General features: G+C 47.3%; 1 protein-coding gene across 2 annotated transcripts; it reads left to right on the top strand.

The window, feature by feature from the left end:
* Positions 1-46: 46 nt before the first annotated feature.
* LOC105469461 (tetratricopeptide repeat domain 9C) lies at positions 47-13,537 on the top strand. Of its 2 annotated transcripts, XM_024788995.2 has the most exons (4): positions 47-998; positions 5,496-5,570; positions 7,791-7,973; positions 10,831-13,537. In XM_024788995.2, exons 3-4 carry the CDS (start codon positions 7,805-7,807, stop codon positions 10,923-10,925), a joined length of 264 nt encoding a protein of 87 aa, XP_024644763.1. In that variant the 5' UTR covers positions 47-998; positions 5,496-5,570; positions 7,791-7,804; the 3' UTR covers positions 10,926-13,537. The 2 variants fall into 2 exon arrangements, with proteins under 2 accessions (XP_024644763.1, XP_011718783.1); XM_011720481.3 differs by lacking the exon at positions 5,496-5,570 and having other exon boundaries at positions 78-998.
* Positions 13,538-18,218: the final 4,681 nt, after the last annotated feature.

Genomic DNA, 18,218 nt, shown 5'->3' with positions numbered 1-18,218 from the left:
CGGGATTATTTTTCCGGAGCCTCTTCTGATTGGGCGATGTGGCGCAATGCTCGCCACCCTTTAAGATACCACACTGTCCGCATTTCTGACGTGCTCCCGCCGGTAAACCGAAGCCTGGGAAAGTTCCAGGCTTGGGCATCTGCTGAGGGCGAGGAACTGGTCGCGGCGCTGGGTGGGCTTGCAGCTGTGACGCTTATGTGGACACCTCAGTCTCCCTTGGTGGTGGTTCACCTCGGTTTCCCAGTTTATATTACTGACGTCAACAGATAAATGATTGCTGAATAAAGAAGAGTTGGAATTGCTTCAAGCCTCCGGACTTTTAGCACTAGTCCCACCCACTCCCTTCTACTTCCAGGTCGGGGGGCGGGTCCGAAAGAAAGGCGGAAGCCAGTGTGCCCGGCGTTCTCACGCCCGTAACAATTTCTGAGTAGGGCGTCGCTTGAGTTTTTCGGAAAGTCTCCCATCGTCTCCCCCGCCCCCATCGTCTTTTTAGGAAGTCCCTTAATGTTTGGCTTCATTATTCCCACATCCCCTTCCTAACTACTTGCCTGCACTTCTGGAGAAAAAGACTGCAGAAAGGAGAGGTGGGGCTGTGAGTAGAAACAAGCAAACCGCAGGTCCCTGTTGGGGGACCCTCCAGGAAGAAGAGTAATTTCCTGCCTTCTTGAATTGGCTACTACAGTCAATTATTTTGTTCCCAACCCTAGAGCTTCAATTGCTCCTTCACTTAGCAATTTCCCAAGAACCCTGGGCGACAGTTATGGAGAAGCGTCTGCAGGAGGCTCAGCTGTACAAGGAGGAAGGGAACCAGCGCTACCGGGAAGGGAAGTACCGAGATGCTGTGAGTAGGTACCATCGAGCTCTGCTTCAGCTGCGGGGTCTGGATCCGAGTCTGCCCTCTCCATTACCTAATCTCGGACCTCAGGGCCCGGCCCTCACGCCTGAACAAGAAAACATACTGCATAACACCCAGACTGACTGCTACAACAATCTAGCTGGTAAGAACGGGGCTAAAGGGGGCTAGAGAGCATTAAGACAGGAACATGAACATCTGTGAACATTGGGGAAAAAAAACCGCTGACTTTTTTTAAACTGTCATCCATTTATTCTGCCATGAGTTAAAATAATCTGCCAATCTGTGGGGCTCTAATTAAGTTGCCATAGAACAGGGCTTCTCCGACTTCACCTGGAGAGTTTGTTAAAACACAACTTCCTAGGCCCCATCCCCAGAGGTTCGATGGGTCTGACGTGGGGCCTACCAGTTTGCATTTCTTTCTTTTTTTTTTGGAATGGAGTCTCGCTCGGTCGCCCAGGCTGGAGTGCACTGGCACGATCTGGGCTCACTGCAGCCTCCGCCTCCCGGGTTCAAGCAATTCTCCTGCCTCAGCCTCCCGAGTAGCTGGGACTACAGGCGCCCGCCACCACACCCAGCTATTTTTTTTTTTTTTTTTTTTTTTTTTTTTGAGACGGAGTTTTGCTCTTGTTGCCCAGGCTGGAGTGCAATGGCGTGATTTCGGCTCACCGAAACCTCTGCCTCCCGGGTTCAAGCGATTCTCTTGCCTCAGCTTCCCGAGTAGCTGGGATTACAGGCATGCGCCACCACACCTAATTTTTGTATTTTTAGTAGAGATGGGGTTTCATAATATTAATCAGGCTGGTCTTGAACTCCTGACCTCAGGTAATCCACGCGCTTCCACCTCCCAAAGTGCTGGGTTTACATGCGTGAGCCACCGTACCCAGCCCCAGTTTGCATTTCTAACAGCCTTCTGGGTATTGCTGATAGCTTTAGGGAATTTTGCAGGCTATAGGACAAAACTATACCTAAGGTCAGGCCATTGTTTATTTAAGGGACATTTAATATCTAAACCACCAGCTGAAGCAATGAACGTGTTTCACAAGTATTAAATGTCCCTTATTTTAATATTAAGTTTAAAGTAGGTCGTATAACTTTTCCTCATTTTTCTTTTTTTTCTTTTTTTTTTTTTGAGAAGGGTTTCCCTCTTGTTGCCCAAGCTGGGGTGCAATGGCACGATCTCAGCTCACTGCAACCTCCTCCTCCCGGATTCAAACGATTCTCCTGCCTCAGCCTCTGGAGTAGTTGGGATACAGGCGTGTGCCACCACGCCCGGCTAATTTTTTGTATTTTTATTAGAAATGGGGTTTCACCATGTTAGCCAACCATGTTAGCGAACCATGTTCAGACTCCTGGCCTCAGGCGATTTGCTCACCTCGGCCTCCCAAAGTGCTGGAATTACAGGCATGAGCCACCGTACCCGGCCCAATAATTTTTATTTATTGAGTGCCTATAACATGTTGGGCAGTCATTTACAGATGTCTGCCATCTTCACAAAACTGCAAGGATTATCCCCATTTTACAGATGAGGAAATCAGATCATGTCACTGCCTAAAACACCCCATTGGCATCTCATCACACTTATGAGAAAATCCAAACTCACCTTGGTCCCAGCACCAACTAGCTCTTTTATTTTTTTATTTTTTCTTGAGACTGAGTTTTGCTCTTGTTGACCAGGCTGGAGTGCAATGGCACCATCTTGGCTCCCCACAACCTCCGCCTCCCAGGTTCAAGCAATTCTCCTGCCTCAGCCTCCCGAGTAACTGGGATTACAGGCATATGGCACCACGCCCTGCTAATTTTGTATTTTTAGTAGCGATGGGGTTTCTCCATGTTGGTCACACTGGTCTGGAACTCCCAACCTCAGGTGATCCGCCCACCTCGGCCTCCCAAAGTGCTGGGATTACAGGCGTGAGCCACCATGCCTGGCCTTATTTTTTATTATTATTATTATTATTATTATTAATTTTTTTGAGACAGTGTCGCACTCTGTTGCTCAGGCTGGAGTGCAGTGGTGTGATCTCGGCTCACTGCAAGCTCTGCTTTCTGAATTCAAGCGATTCTCCTGCCTCAGCCTCCCAAGTAGCTGGGATCATAGGCGCCTGCCACTACACCCGGCTAATTTTTGTATTTTTAGTAGAGACAGGGTTTTGCCAGTTGTCCAGGCTGGTCTCGAGCTCCTGACTTCAGGTGATCCACCCGCCTTGGCCTCCCAAAGTGTTGGGATTACAGGTGTGAGCCACCATGCCCTTCCCGAACTGGCCCTTTTATACACTTAATGCCCAAAGTACATTTCCACCTTCACGTTTTGTAGGCTGTCTTTCTAGCTAGAATGCCCTGTCCCTTGAATGACACTTATCCAGATTTGGACTCAAAAGTTGCTTCCTTAGAGAAGCCTTCTGTCAGCTGGGCGTGGTGGCTCATGCCTGTAATCCCAGCACTTTGGGAGGCTGGGGTAGGTGAATGACGAGGTCAGGAGATCAAGACCATCCTGGACAACACGGTGAAACCGCGTCTCTACTAAAAATACAAAAATTAGCTGAGCATGGTGGCACGTGCCTGTAATCCCAGCTACTCAGGAGGCTGAGGCAGGAGAATCGCTTGAACCAGGGGAGTCGGTGGTTGCAGTGAGCCGAGATCGTGCCCTCCAGCCTGGCAACACAGTGAGACTCCGTCTCAAAAAAAAAAAAAAACAAAAACAGAAGCCTTCTGAGTTGGGCGCAGGGCGCAGTGGCTCACGTCTGGAATCCCAACACCTTGGTAGGCCAAGGAATTCAAGACCAGCCTGGGAAACGTGGCGCAACCCTGTCTCTACAAAAAGTCACAAAAATTAGCCAGGCTTGGTTATGCGTACTGGGGTAGTCCCAGCTATTCTGGAGACTGAGGTGGGCCAATGTCTTGAGCATGGGAGGTCTAGGCTGCAGTGAGCCAAGATTGGGCCACTGCCCTCCAACCTGGGCGACACAGCAAGCAAGACTCTGTCCCCCACATTCCTCCCACCAAAACATCTTCCATAAGCAAACAGCACTCTGACTTCATTCATTCTCTGTCCCAGCGTAGTTTTATTTTTCTTAAAGCAATTCTTTTTTTTTTTTCCAGACCAAGTCTCGCTCTGTCACCCGGGCTGGAGTCAGTGGTGTGATTCTGGCTCACTGCAAGCTCTGCCTTCCAGTTTCACACCATTCCCTTGCCTCAGCCTCCCGAGTAGCTGGGACTACAGGAACCCGCCACCACGCCCAGCTACTTTTTTGTATTTTAAGTAGAGACGGGGTTTCACCATTAGCCAGGATGGTCCCGATCTCCTGACCTCATGAGCCTTGGCCTCCAAAGTGCTGGCATTACAGGTGTGAGCCACTGTGCCCAGCCTCTTAAAGCACTTTTAAAACTTAATTTACGGCCGGGCGCGGTGGCTCAAGCCTGTAATCCCAGCACTTTGGGAGGCCGAGGCGGGTGGATCACGAGGTTAGGAGATCGAGACCATCCTGGCTAACATGGTGAAACCCCGTCTCTACTAAAAATACAAAAAAAAAACTAGCCGGGCGTGGTGGCGGGCGCCTGTAGTCCCAGCTACTCGGAGGCTGAGGCAGGAGAATGGCGTGAACCTGGGAGGCGGAGCTTGCAGTGAGCCGAGATCGCGCCACTGCACTCCAGCCTGGGTGACACAGCGCGAGACTCCGTCTCAAAAAAAAAAAAAAAAACTTAATTTACTTGTGCCGGGTGTGGTGGCTCACGCCTGTAATCCCAGCACTTTGGGAGGCCATGACGGCCAGATCACAAGGTCAGGAGATGGAGACCATCCTGGCTAACATGGTGAAACCCCGTCTCTACTAAAAATATTTTTTAAATTAGCTGGTTGTGTTGGTGGGTGCCTGTAGTCCCAGCTACTTGAGAAGCTGAGGCAAGAGAATTGTTTGAACCTAGGAGGTGGAGGTTGCAGTGAGCCAAGGTCGCGCCAGTGCACTCCAGCCTGGGTAACAGAGGGAGACTCTGTCTAAAAACAAACAAATTCATTTACTTGTTTCTTGTGTATTCCTCCACTTTTTCTTTTTCTTTTCTTTTTTTTTTTTTGAGATAGAGTTTCACTCTGTCAACCAGGCTAGAGTGCAGTGGCATGATCTTGGCTCATTGCAACCTCCGCCTGCCAGGTTCAAGCGATTCTCCTGCCTCAGCCTTCCAAGTAGCTGGGATTACAGGCGCCCGCCACCAAACCCAGCTAATTTCTTTGTATTTTTAGTAGAGATGGGGTTTCACCATGTTGGCCAGGCTGGTTTCGAACTCCTGACCTCAAGTGATCAACCTGCCTCAGCCTCCCAAAGTACTGGGATTACAGGCATGAGCCACTGCACCTGGCCTCAACCTCTTTAATCATCAAGATAACTGCCTTGCTTCTCTTATTCTCTGCTTCTAGCTCAGTGCCTGGCACATGGTCAGTGCACAAGAACTGGTTGTTGAATTAATGAGCAAGGGTGATAGATTGGTTGACCTCTGGGGAAATAGCTAAGTATAAACCATATGACCACTTGGTGGGGGTGTTGTAGAAGGGATACAGACATCAGCACAGGCCCTTTAATGTGCTCAGCAGTGCTGATTCTTGGTCTTTCTCAGCACTGTGATTTCATAATACTATGTTTAATTCCCACAGTTGTGAAATAGGGAATGTGTTTCCCTTCTTAATCATCAAAAGGCAGAATATTGACCTGAATTGGCTTCTCCGCAGGTTTGTATTTCAAGGTCCCATTAAGTCATCCAAGAGAATAGTGAAGTTATATACTGGATTGTTACTGAGAATCATGATTTTGGAGTTAGAGAACGCTTCATTCAAATTTCATATTCATTGCACCTAGAAGCTATAAGATCTCGGACAAGTTACTTCTCTGAGTCTTGATTTCTTCATCCACTAAATGAAGATAGTAACACCTATGTAATCGTGTAGATGCGAAGATTAAACAAGACAGTATATATCAAGCATATAGCACAGTGCTTGCCATTTCCTCACACAATTAATGGCAACCATTATTAACAAAGCTGCAGTACAAGAACTGTGGTGAAATGGGGGATACAGAACATAGAGCCTTGGGTAGAAGAGATACAATGAAGATAAATTTGTTTTTTAAAAAATTGTAATTTATCTAATTTTTTTTTTTTTTTTCTTTTTAAGATGGAGTCTCGCTCTGTAGCCCAGGCTGGAGTGCAGTGGTACAGTCTCGGCTCACTGCATTCTAATTTCATATAAAAAGTTAATGGGGCCAGGCACGGTGGCTCATGCCTGTAATCCCAGCACTTTGGGAGGCCGAGTCAGGCGGATCACAAGGTCAGGAGTTGGAGACCAGCCTGACCAACATGGTGAAATCCCGTCTCTACTAAAAATACGAAAATTAGCCAGGCATGGTGGTGAGCGCCTATAATCATAGTTACTCAGGAGGGTGAAGCAGAAGAATCTCTTGAACCCGGGAGGCAGAGGTTACAGTGAGCCAAGATCACGCTTCTGCACTCCAGCCTGGGCGACAGAGCGACACTCCATCTCAAAAAATAGTAATAATAATGGGGGGCTGGGCAGGGTGGCTCACGTCTATAATCCCAGCACTTTGGGAGGCTGAGACGAGTGAATCACCTGAGGTCAGGAGTTCAAGACCAGCCTGGCCAACATGGCGAAATCCCATCTCTACAAAAATACAAAAATTAGCCGGGCATGGTGGTGTGTGCCTATAATCCCAGCTACTTGAAAGCTGAGGCGGGAGAATTGCTTGAATCTCGGAGGCAGAGTTGCAGTGAGCTGAGATCGTGCCATTGCACTCCAGCCTGGGTGACAGAGCAAGGCTCCATCTCAAAAAAAAAAAAAAAAAATAGGGTCTCAGCTGGGCATAGTGGCTCACGCCTGTAATCCCAGTACTTTGGGAGGCCAAGGTGGGCTGATCCCTTGAGGTCAGGAGTTTGAGAACAGCCTGGCCAACATGGTGAAACCCCATCTGTATTAAAAACACAAAAATTAGCTGGATATGTTGGCACATGTCTGTAATCCCAGCTACTCGGGAGGCTGAGGCAGAAGACTTGGTTGAACCTGGGAGGTGGAGGTTGCAGATCACGCCACTGCACTCCAGCCTGGCTGATGAGTGAGACTCTGTCTTAAAAAAATAACAATAAAGAATACATTTGTTATCCGGGATACACTTGTTATAACACTGCAGTGAATACCCTGCCAAAAAAAGGGGGCAGGGGAAGGTCTCACTATGTTGCCCAGGCTGCCCAGGCTGGTCTTGAACCCCTGGGCTCAAGCGAGTCTCCTACCTTAGTCTCCCAAAGTGCTAGGATTACAGGCATGAGCCACCATGCTCAGCCCAGAGTTTTCAATAAATTTTAAAGTATGTTGTTATCAGCTTTATAGCCAGGTCTAACTCAGTACTAAATGTGTAGCAGAAAATCAGTAAATATTGAAGTAGATTACAAGATAATGTGAAGTTTTGTTTTGTTTTTTTTTTGAGGTGAAGTTTCACTCTTGTTCCCTTGGCTGGAGTGCAATGGCACAATCTTGGCTCACCGAAACCTCCGTCTCCCAGGTCCAAGCGATTGTCCTGCCTCACCCTCCCGAGTAGCTGGACAGGCATGCGCCACCACACCTGGCTAATTTTTATTTTCAGTAGAGATGGGGTTTCTCCATGTTGGTCAGGCTGATCTTGAACTCCCAACCTCAGATGATCTGCCCGCCTTGGCCTCCCAAAGTGCTGGGATTACAGTCATGAGCCCCTGCACCGGGCTGATATGTGAAGCTTTTATTCACTGCTGCATCCCCAGTGTGTAGAAGAGTGTCTGGCATATGGGAGACACTTTAGCATTTGTTGACTGAATGTTACCACCCTGTTTGGTACTGCCTTGAGCTGGCCAGTGGAACCTGGTGTAACGAACCCTCCTCCCTCTTCTCTCTTTTCATTTGGCCCATTAGCCTGTCTCCTTCAGATGGAGCCTGTGAACTACGAACGAGTGAGAGAATATAGTCAGAAAGTCCTGGAACGACAGCCTGATAATGCCAAGGCCTTGTATCGGGCCGGAGTGGCCTTTTTCCATCTGCAGGACTATGACCAGGCCCGCCACTACCTCCTGGCTGCAGTCAATAGGCAGCCTAAAGGTAAGGGAGAAGGGCTTTGAAATGGTAAAGACAAAATTGTCTTGCTAGGGTGGATCTGTGGAAAGGGGATTTTATTTTACTTTGCCAATGTATTATTTTCAATAAGTAATACATTCACATGGTTGAGAATTCAAACTGAAAAAGTATACGATGAACAGACCTTTTCCTACTCTTATGTTCTTGTCTCCACAGAAAAGCAGTATTATTGGTTTCATGTGTAGGGGGTTGATGCTTAATCAGGCACACACAATATATATGTCGGTATGTCTGTTTCATATATATATGTATGCCTATTTTAATATACATCAATGTGCTTTTATTTATAAGTACATATTTAGGCAGGCTGGGCGGGGTGGCTCACGTCTGTTATCTCAGCACTTGGGGAGGCCAAGGTAGGTGGATCACCTGAGGTCAGGAGTTCGAGACCAGCCTGACCAACATGGAGAAACCCCGTCTCTACTAAAAATACAAAATTAGCTGGGTGTGGTGGCGCACGCCTGTAATCCCAGCTACTTGGGAGGCTGAGGCAGGAGAATTGCTTGAACCCGGGAGGCAGATGTTGTGGTGAGCCGAGATCCTGGGCAACAAGAATGAGACTCTGTCTCAAAAAAAAAAAACAGTCTTATTTGTCGGGGCTGGGTACCGTGGTTTACGCCTGTAATCCTAGCACTTTGGGAGGCCCAGGCAGGCAGATCACCTGAGGTCAGGATTTCAAGACCGGCCTGGCCAACATGGCGAAACCCATCTCTACTTAAAAAATAAATAAATAAATAAATAAATAAATAAATAAATAAATAAATAAATAAAAATACAAAAATTAGCCTGCATGGCCAGACGCAGTGCTCACACCTGTAATCCCAGCCCTTTGGGAGGCCGAGGCGGGCAAATCACGAGGTTAGATCGAGGCTATCCTGGCTAACATGGTGAAACCCCGTCTCTACTAAAAATACAAAAAATTAGCCGGGCGTGGTGGTGGGCGCCTATAGTCCCAGCTACTTGGGAGGCTGAGGCAGGAGAATGGTGTGAACCCGGGAGGCGGAGCTTGCAGTGAGCCGAGTTCCTGCCAGTGCACTCCAGCCTGGATGACAGAGGGCGACTCCATCTCAAAAAAAAAAAAAAAAAAAAAAAACCAGTGTTGTTTTTCAAGTTCTGTTCCTGGTCTTTAAGAGTGATTGGACGCCAGGCGTGGTGGCTCACGCTTGTAATCCCAGCACTTTGGGACCCCGAGGTGGGCGGATAGTGTGAGGCCAGGAGTTCGAGACCATCCTGGCTAACATGATGAAACCCTGTCTCTAGTAAAAATACAAAAAATTGGCCGGGCGCGGTGGCTCAAGCCTGTAATCCCAGCACTTTGGGAGGCCGAGACGGGCGGATCACAAGGTCAGGAGATCGAGACCATCCTGGCTAACACGGTGAAACCCCGTCTCTACTAAAAAAATAGAAAAAACTAGCCGGGCGTGGTGGCGGCGCCTGTAGTCCCAGCTACTCGGGAGGCTGAGGCAGGAGAATGGCGTGAACCCGGGAGGCGGAGCTTGCAGTGAGCTGAGATCCGGCCACTGCACTCCAGCCTGGGCGGCAGAGCGAGACTCCGTCTCCAAAAAAAAAAAAAATACAAAAAATTAACCGGGCGTGGTGGCAGGTGCCTGTAGTCCCAGCTACTTGGGAGGCTGAGGCAGGAGAATGGCATGAACCTGGAAGGCAGAGCTTGCAGTGAGCTGAGATAACACCACTGCACTCCAGCCTGGGTGACAGAGGGAGACTCCATCTCAAGAAAAAAAAAAAACCACACACACACACACACACACACACACACACACACACACACACACACACACAATAACAACAAAACCAGTGATTGGAATAGGATGTGTGAATGCCAACAGATCCACCACTTTTATCCGTTAGCTCAGCTAACCCCAGGTGTGACCTAGAAAAAGGGCAGTCCTGCTGAGAGAGAATTTGGGACTTTGTTTCCAAGGCAAAAAGGATATTTTGAAGCAGATGAGAGACTCATTCCTGTGTTGGTTGGTTGAGCACTGAAAATTGTCTCCTTTTTGCATTCTGGCTTACAATAGCCACAGGATACTAGTAGCAGAGTCCCCAAATGTATAGCAGTGCAGTAAAATCTCACTAATCTAAATGAATGAGAAAGGCATTAATTATGAATTAATAAAGATATAAAATATAAGCCATTTGTTCATGTTTCTCACCTTCAAGTACATAAATTAACCTGCCATCTTTACGAATAGTATCTTTAGAGGCTCTATTTTAATAATTGCTTCATCAGTCTTGCTTTTATTATGAAATTAGCAACCAGTGGCCAGGCGTGGTGACTCACACCTGTAATCCCAGCACTTTGGGAGGCCAGGGCGGGTGGATTACGAGGTTAGGAGTTCCAGACCAGCCTGGCCAACGTGGTGGAACCCCGTCTCTACTAAAAATACAAAAGTTAGCCAGGCATGGTGGCGCACACCTGTAGTCTCAGCTATTCGGGAGGCTGAGGCAGGAGAATCGGTTGAACCCAGAAGGTGGAGGTTGCAGTAAGTGGAGATCGCGTGCCACTGCACTCCAGCCTGGGTGACAGAGTGAGACTCTGTCTCAAAAATAAATAAATAAATAAATAAATAAATAAATAAATAAATAAATATTAACAACCAGTCCAGCCCGGGACACAGATTGTTTTTTCAATTCCAAATGTTATTAATTAACGAGATTTACTGTTGCATAGAATGGTTGCGATATATTCAGATCTTGGAGAGATTTAAAAATGGGAGCATGTTAACATTGTTTCTTGCCACAGGTATGATTATGGTCTTAACTGACTCTGTTTCTAATTGCTTCTCCATCATCTTCCAAGATGCCAACGTCCGGCGGTACCTCCAGCTGACACAGTCAGAACTCAGCAGCTACCATAGAAAAGAGAAGCAGCTCTACCTGGGCATGTTTGGTTAACAAAGAAGAAAGATGCTTCTCCAGTTGAACTTAGGTGGACCATTAAACATGCATGAAGGAGAAACCTGACCCTCAGCAAGATAAATTAACCCTATACCTCTGACCCAGGTGGATTTTTGTTTCCAGTTCTGCACAAACTTTACTACTTAGACAGTCTGAGTCTTTTTCTGTCTATGCTGTTTATTTCTATAGCGTTCAATACATGTTATTGTTGGGGATATTTGCCTTGAGAAATATAATCAGAAAATATTCATCAGCTGTGGGTGGAATTAATCGTATCTCTGGCATAGATTTTTCATGACAGTGTTGTTAAATGTACTTATATACAGAGGCGATGGCTTGCAGAGGATGACATAGTAAGGATAGGCAGAAAGAAGTGTCTTCCTTTATTTTTTCAGAAGCCCAAAGCAAAATGGGAAATATGGCCGGGCACTGTGGCTCATGCCTGTAATCCCAGCACATTGGGAGGCCGAGGCAGGCAAATCACGAGGTCAGGAGATGGAGAACATCCTAGCTAACACGGTGAAACCCCATCTCTACTAAAAATACAAAAAATTAGCCGGGCATGGTGGCGGGCGCCTGTAGTCCCAGCTACTCAGGAGGCTGAGGCAGGAGAATGGCATGAACCCAGGAGGCGGAGCTTGCAGTGAGCCGAGATCGCACCATTGCACTCCAGCCTGAGTGACAGAGCAAGACTCCGTCTCAAAAAAAAAAAAAAAAAATGATGCAAAGATTAGCTGGACCTGGTGGTGGTCACCTGTAGTCCCAGCTATTCTGGAGGCTGAGGTGGGAGGATTGCTTGAGTCTGGGGGACAAAGGTTGCAGTGAGCCAAGATTCTGACAGCACTCCAGCCTGGGCGACAGAGTGACATGTCTCAATAAATAGCCCAAATGTATTAAAGTAACTTTTTGTTGTTTGAGGCAGTCTCAGTCTGTCGCCCAGGCTGGAGTACAGTGCCATCTTGGCTCACTGCAGCCTCTGCCTGTTCCCAGGTTCAAGTGATTCTCGTGTCTGAGCCACCCAAGCAGCTGGGATTACAGGCATGTGCCTCCATGCCTGGCTAATTTTTTTGTATTTCCTTTTTAGTAGAGACATAGTTTTGCCGTGTTGGCCAGGCTGGTCTTGAACTCCTGGCCTCAAGTGATCCGCCCACCTCGGGCTCCCAAAATGCTGGGATTACAGGTGTGAGCCACTATACCCGGCCAAAAGTAACCATTTTGTTTAAACTAATTTTTTTTTCTTTTCATTGTTTTTTTTTTTGAGATGGAGTTTCGCACTCGTTGCCCAGACTGGAGTGCAGTGGCGCGATATCGGCTCACTGCAACCCTTGCCTCCCGGGTTCAAGCGATTCTCCTGCCTCAGCTGCCCAAGTAGCTGGGATGGATGACAAGCGGCCGCCACCACGCTCAGCTAAATTTTTGTATTTTTAGTAGAGATGGGGTTTCGCCATGTTGGCCAGGTTTGTCGCGAACTCCTGACCTCAGGTGATCCACCCGCCTCGGCCTCCCAAAGTGCTGGGATTATAGGCGTGAGCCAGCGCGCCCGGCTTTTCTTTTTCTTTTAATGTTAAGTTCCAGTAAGCAGAGATCACATTCCACTGTACTCTAGTCTGGGCAACAAGAGCAAAACTCCATCTCAAACAAAAAATAAAAAAAGAGAAACAGTGAGTAAGGGCTTTTCTTGCTTAGTGCCTTTTAAGCACCTGATAGAACTCTCTGGAAACTGTGTTGGACTTGGAGGCAGGTTGCAGTATGGTGCAGTCCTGGCTCAGTAGGAGGTTCCATCAACCAGGAGCCCCTTTGTGATTTTGTTTCTGTTTTTTCATGGTGGATAATGTCTATGATGTGGGCACCACATAGATGAGACTATATAGCACGGCCTCTACCTTTATAAGTGGTGGCAATAAGCATGTGATTAACCATCATATAACCACAGAGCAAACAGATTTCAGGGAAAAAAAATTCACTTTAGTCCTTTATCAGTAACACCCCCTTTCTCAATGGGCTAGACTTCTGTTTGTTCTTCCCTATACCTTTAAATAATACAACCATCAGCTTACAAGAAAAACTTACTAAAGTTCAACGACAGGAGAGGAATGGTGGTTCACCCTTGTAATCCCAGCAATTTGGGAGGCCGAGGTGGGTGGATCACCTGAGGTCAGGAGTTTGAGACTGGCCTGACTGACATGATGAAACCCCCATCTCTACTAAAGAAAAATACAGTATTAGCCAGGTGTAGTGGCACATGCCTGTAACCCCAGCTACTCAGGAGGCTGAGGCAGGAGAATCATTTGAGCCCAGGAGGTGGAGGTTGCAATGAGCCGAGGTCATGCCATTACACTCCAGCCTGGTCAACCAGAGCGAAACTCTGTCTCAGTCAATCAATCAGTAAAGCCCAAGGACAGAACAAACAAGTAAAATATCTTATCCCTCTTCCCAGCTGCTTAAATTGCTAGGCCTGGGTTTATTGACAAAACATCGTCAGGATTGCATGTTTTATTTGCTTTACAATGGTTTTGTGTTCTCGTTTCCTTTTTATTTCAAAGACTTAATGTTATAGTAAGCTATCTTCTGCATCAATGAGGAAAAATAAAACTGATATTTAAAATGCATTTCAGAAACTTGTTGCACTAATCCTTTTATTAGCGCTGCTAAGAGATAGCACAGGGTCAGGCTTACATTTGTGTTTTTATTGAGAAGCCCAGCTCCTAATGAAAATCTTCATGAACAGGGAATGACAAAGGCAGTCTGATGCAGGTCTTGAGGACAACCTCAAGGTCCCAAGGGAACCAGCCAGAGAGTGCCTCAATCTCTGTATTCAGAAGTTTGTGGAAGGAGAGGCTGCTCACTTTATCAATCCTTGTTTCCACACAGGAGTTGAAGATTTTGAATGAAGAAAAAACATTCATGGTGAATGTGAAGGATTATACACCTTGGTACATGAGGGACGGTGTTTCCCAAACTCATACCCACCACCTTCACAATGTTGCCAGAACCACTGCCTGTACTAATATATATGGATATGTGTGGAAATACATATATATATGTATGTATTTACATATATATGTGTGTGTGTGCATATATATATATATATATATATTTTTTTTTTTTTTAATTTTTAACACAATCTGGCTCTGTCGCCCAGGCTGGAGTGCAATAGCATGATCTCGGCTCACTGCAACCTCCACATCCCAGGTTCAAGAAATTCTCCTGCCTCAGCCTTCCAAGTAGTGGGATTACAGGCATACACCACCATGCCTGGCTACATTTTTTTGTATTTTTAGTAGATACGGGGTTTCACCATGTTGGTCAGGCTGGTTTCAAACTCCTGACCTCAGGTGATCTACCCACCTCGGTCTCCCAAAGTGCTGGGATTATAGGCGTGAGCCACGAAGCCCAGGCTGTTTTTTTTTTTTTTTTTTTTTTTTGAGACGGAGTCTCGTTCTGTTGCCAGGCTAGAGTGCAGTGGTGCAATCTCAGCTCACTGCAACCTCTGCCTCCTGGATTAAAGAGATTCTCCTGTGTCAGCCTCCCAAGTAGCTGGGACTACAGGTACCCACCACCATGTCCGTCTAATTTTTTTATTTTTAGTAGAGATGAGGTTTCACCATCTTGGCCAGGCTAGTCTTGAACTCCTGACCTTGTGATCCACCTGCCTTGGCCTCTCAAAGTGCTGGGATTACAGGTGAGAGCCACCGTGCCTGGCCTGTTTTTTTGTGTTTGTGTATTTTTTTGTTTTTTTTGAGATGGAGTCTCGCTATGTTCCCCAGGCTGGAATGCAGTGGCGCAATCTTGGCTCGCTACAACCTCTGCCTCCCGGGTTCAAGCAATTCTCCTGCCTCAGCCCCCAAGCAACTAGATGGGACCGCAGGTGTGTGTACGCCACCACGCCTGGCTAATTTTTGTATTTTTAGTAGAGACAGGGTTTCACCATCTTCGCCAGGCTAGTCTTGAATTCCTGACCTCCCAGTAATCTGCCGGCCTTGGCCTCCCAGAGTGCTGGAATTACAGGTGTGAGGTACCATTCCTGGCCTCAAGCGGAGGTTTGATAAACAACTGCCAAAAGGAGGATTCAGTGTTAGACTAGAAATTAGATGAGCTGATCCCCAGGAGCCTATGGTTCCTTAAATCCATGAATGGGAGCATTAAGACCGGTGGAAATGAGAAAGAATTCATTGATCACATCTCTACAAATTGGCATAAACTGTTCCTAGCATTCAGCAGATAAACTAAGGCCACAGGCTGGGCACGGTGGCTTATGCCTGTAATCCCAGCCCCCACTGCAATCCAGCTTGGATGACAGAGGGAGACTCTGTCTAAAAAAAAACTTCAACTAAAAAAAATAATAACAGGCCGGGTGCAGTGGCTCAAGCCTGTAATCCCAGCACTTTGGAAGGCCGAGACGGGCGGATCACGAGGTCAGGAGATCGAGACCATCCTGGCTAACACGGTGAAACCCCGTCTCTACTAAAAAAATAGAAAAAACTAGCTGGGCGTGGTGGAGGGCGCCTGTAGTCCCAGCTACTTGGGAAGCTGAGGCAGGAGAATGGCGTGAACCCGGGAGGCGGAGCTTGCAGTGAGTTGAGATCCGGCCACTGCACTCCAGTCTGGGCGACAGAGCGAGACTGTCTCAAATAAAAAAAAATAATAATAATAATAATAAATGAGGCCGGGCCTGGTGGCTCACCCTTGTAATCCCAGCACTTTGGGAGGCCGAGGCGGGGCTGATCACCTGAGGTCGGGAGTTCGAGACCAGCCTGACCAACATGGAGAAAGCCTGTCTCTACTAAAAATACAAAAAAAATTAGCGGGGCGTGGTGGCACAGCCTGTAATTCCAGCTATTAGGGAGGCTGAGGTAGGAGAATCGCTTGAACCCAAGAGGTGGAGGTTGCAGTGAGCTGAGATTGCGCTGAGCCAAGATCGTGCCATTGTACTCCAGCCTGGGCAACAAGACTGAAACTCCGTCAAAAAATAATAACAATAATGAGACCACAGTGGCTGTAACTGTGATAGCTGCTGCTTTACAAATCTTGCAGGCTGGGCATGATGGCTCATGCCTGAATCCCAGCACTTTGGGAGGCCAAAGAAGTCGTGATAGTACCACTGCACTCCAGCCTCAGCAACAGGGAGACCTTATCTCAAAAATAAATAAATAAATAAAAATATTGCAAATACCTGACTGCCACCTGCAAGAAAGCATGCACTTTATGCTGGGTATTGAAAGCAAATGCTTGCACCTCAGGAGAATCTCACCAGGAACAGAGCCTCTTTAGCTAAGTAGTGCATGTGATCACAACTGTCTACACATATAGACCCTTTATTATGCCTTGATTTTAAGAAATGATGTTCTGAGACAACCAGTTTTTTTTTTTTCCTGCTTTGTGTTTCTGTTGAAATCGAGATATACAGACTGTAAAATCCACCCTTTTAAGGGTAACTGATTCATAAAGGCATTTTGATTTGATATTTACTCTAGGGAAGACTTGAAAAGGTGTTCCACCCAGCTAGAATAGCTTTTATTGTATTTATTTATATCTTGCCTTGTTTCATCAAGGAATTAAAGCAGTAAGGTGGCCGGGCGCGGTAGCTCAAGCCTGTAATCCCAGCACTTTGGGAGGCCGAGACGGGCGGATCACAAGGTCAGGAGATCGAGACCATCCTGGCTAACATGGTGAAACCCCGTCTCTACTAAAAAATACAAAAAACTAGCCGGGCGAGGTGGCGGGCGCCTGTAGTCCCAGCTACTCCGGAGGCTGAGGCAGGAGAATGGCGTGAATCCGGGAGGCGGAGCTTGCAGTGAGCTGAAATCCGGCCACTGCACTCCAGCCTGGGTGACAGAGCGAGACTCCATCTCAAAAAAAAAAAAAAAAAAAAAAAAAAAAAAAAAAAAAAGCAGTAAGGTACTTGCATAAATAAAATTAGAAGCCATTTGAAAGATAAGCTAGAAGGTTATTTCAACACAAAGAATGTGAAAGAACGTAGAATTCACTGAGCAGAAAAATGTTAACCATCTTTTGCTTCCCATATGTCCTAGTTAAGGAGATTTCTTGGCCGGGCGCGGTGGCTCAAGCCTGTAATCCCAGCACTTTGGGAGGCCGAGGCGGGTGGATCACGAGGTCAGGAGATCGAGACCATCCTGGCTAACACGGTGAAACCCCGTCTCTACTAAAAATACAAAAAACTAGCCGGGCGCGGTGGCGGGCGCCTGTAGTCCTAGCTACTCGGGAGGCTGAGGCAGGAGAATGGCGTAAACCCGGGAGGCGGAGCTTGCAGTGAGCTGAGATCCGGCCACTGCACTCCAGCCTGGGTGACAGAGCAAGACTCCGTCTCAAAAAAAAAAAAAAAAAAGGAGCTTTCTTTAGCCACATCACTGCTCACCTTTCTCTCCTTCCTGTAACTCAAAAATAGTCACTTGCTGGTAAGGGTTCACAGTGCTGAATATGACACCGACTCAAAAAGACAAAGAAAATTCAGAATATTTACTTGTTATTTTCCCCCTTTTCCTTTTTTTTTGAGATGGAGTCTCGCAATGTCGCCTGGGGTTAGAGTGCAATGGTGCGATCTCGGCTCACTGCAACCTCTGCCTCCCGGGTTCAAGCAATTCTCCTGCCTCAGCCTCCCGAGTAGCTGAGATTACAGGCGCCCACCACCACGCCCAGCTAATTTTTTGTAAAGATGGCGTTTCACTATGTTGACCAGGTTGGTCTCGAACTCCTGACCTCGTTGATCCACCTGCCTCAGGCTCCCAAAATGCTGGGAGTACAGGCGTAAGCCACCGCGCCCGGCCTCTTTCTGTTTTCCTTCCTGCTTTATTTACACTCACGTCCTTATGTACCAAGGAAAGGCTTGTAGGGAAACCTCTAGACCCTCATACAGCACAGGTGGGGCCAGACTCCTCACATATTCCTAGAGCTCTTTTTTGCCCCCATCCAATGATGGCACCCCAAACTGCCATTTCTTTGCTATCTCCACTGTCAGTAACCACCCGCGTGACCTTAGGTGAGTAACCTAAACCTCCCTAGACTGTTGTCGTCACACTTTTCTTTTTTTTTTTTTTTTTTTTGAGACAGAGTCTTGCTCTGTCACCCAGGCTGGAGTGCAGTAGCCGGATCTCAGCTCACTGCAAGCTCTGCCTCCCGGGTTTACGCCGTTCTCCTGCCTCAGCCTCCCGAGTAGCTGGGACTACAGGCGCCCGCCACCTCGCCCGGCTAGTTTTTTTGTATTTTTTAGTAGAGACGGGGTTTCACCGTGTTAGCCGGGATCGTCTCTCCATCTCCTGGCCTCGTGATCCG

Source organism: Macaca nemestrina, chromosome 12 (assembly GCF_043159975.1).
Source record: "Macaca nemestrina isolate mMacNem1 chromosome 12, mMacNem.hap1, whole genome shotgun sequence".
Classification (NCBI taxonomy): domain Eukaryota; kingdom Metazoa; phylum Chordata; class Mammalia; order Primates; family Cercopithecidae; genus Macaca; species Macaca nemestrina.
Note: the sequence above shows the minus strand (reverse complement) of the source record. Positions and strands in the feature narration are given on the sequence as shown.

Bases quoted from the DNA above. Each gene is read 5' to 3' on its own strand.
- LOC105469461 (XM_011720481.3), top strand. From the start codon at position 761: ATGGAGAAGCGTCTGCAGGAGGCTCAGCTGTACAAGGAGGAAGGGAAC. The intron at 999-7,790 runs GTAAGAACGGGG...TTGGCCCATTAG, and splicing joins CTGCTACAACAATCTAGCTG to CCTGTCTCCTTCAGATGGAG. The intron at 7,974-10,830 runs GTAAGGGAGAAG...TCATCTTCCAAG, and splicing joins AGTCAATAGGCAGCCTAAAG to ATGCCAACGTCCGGCGGTAC.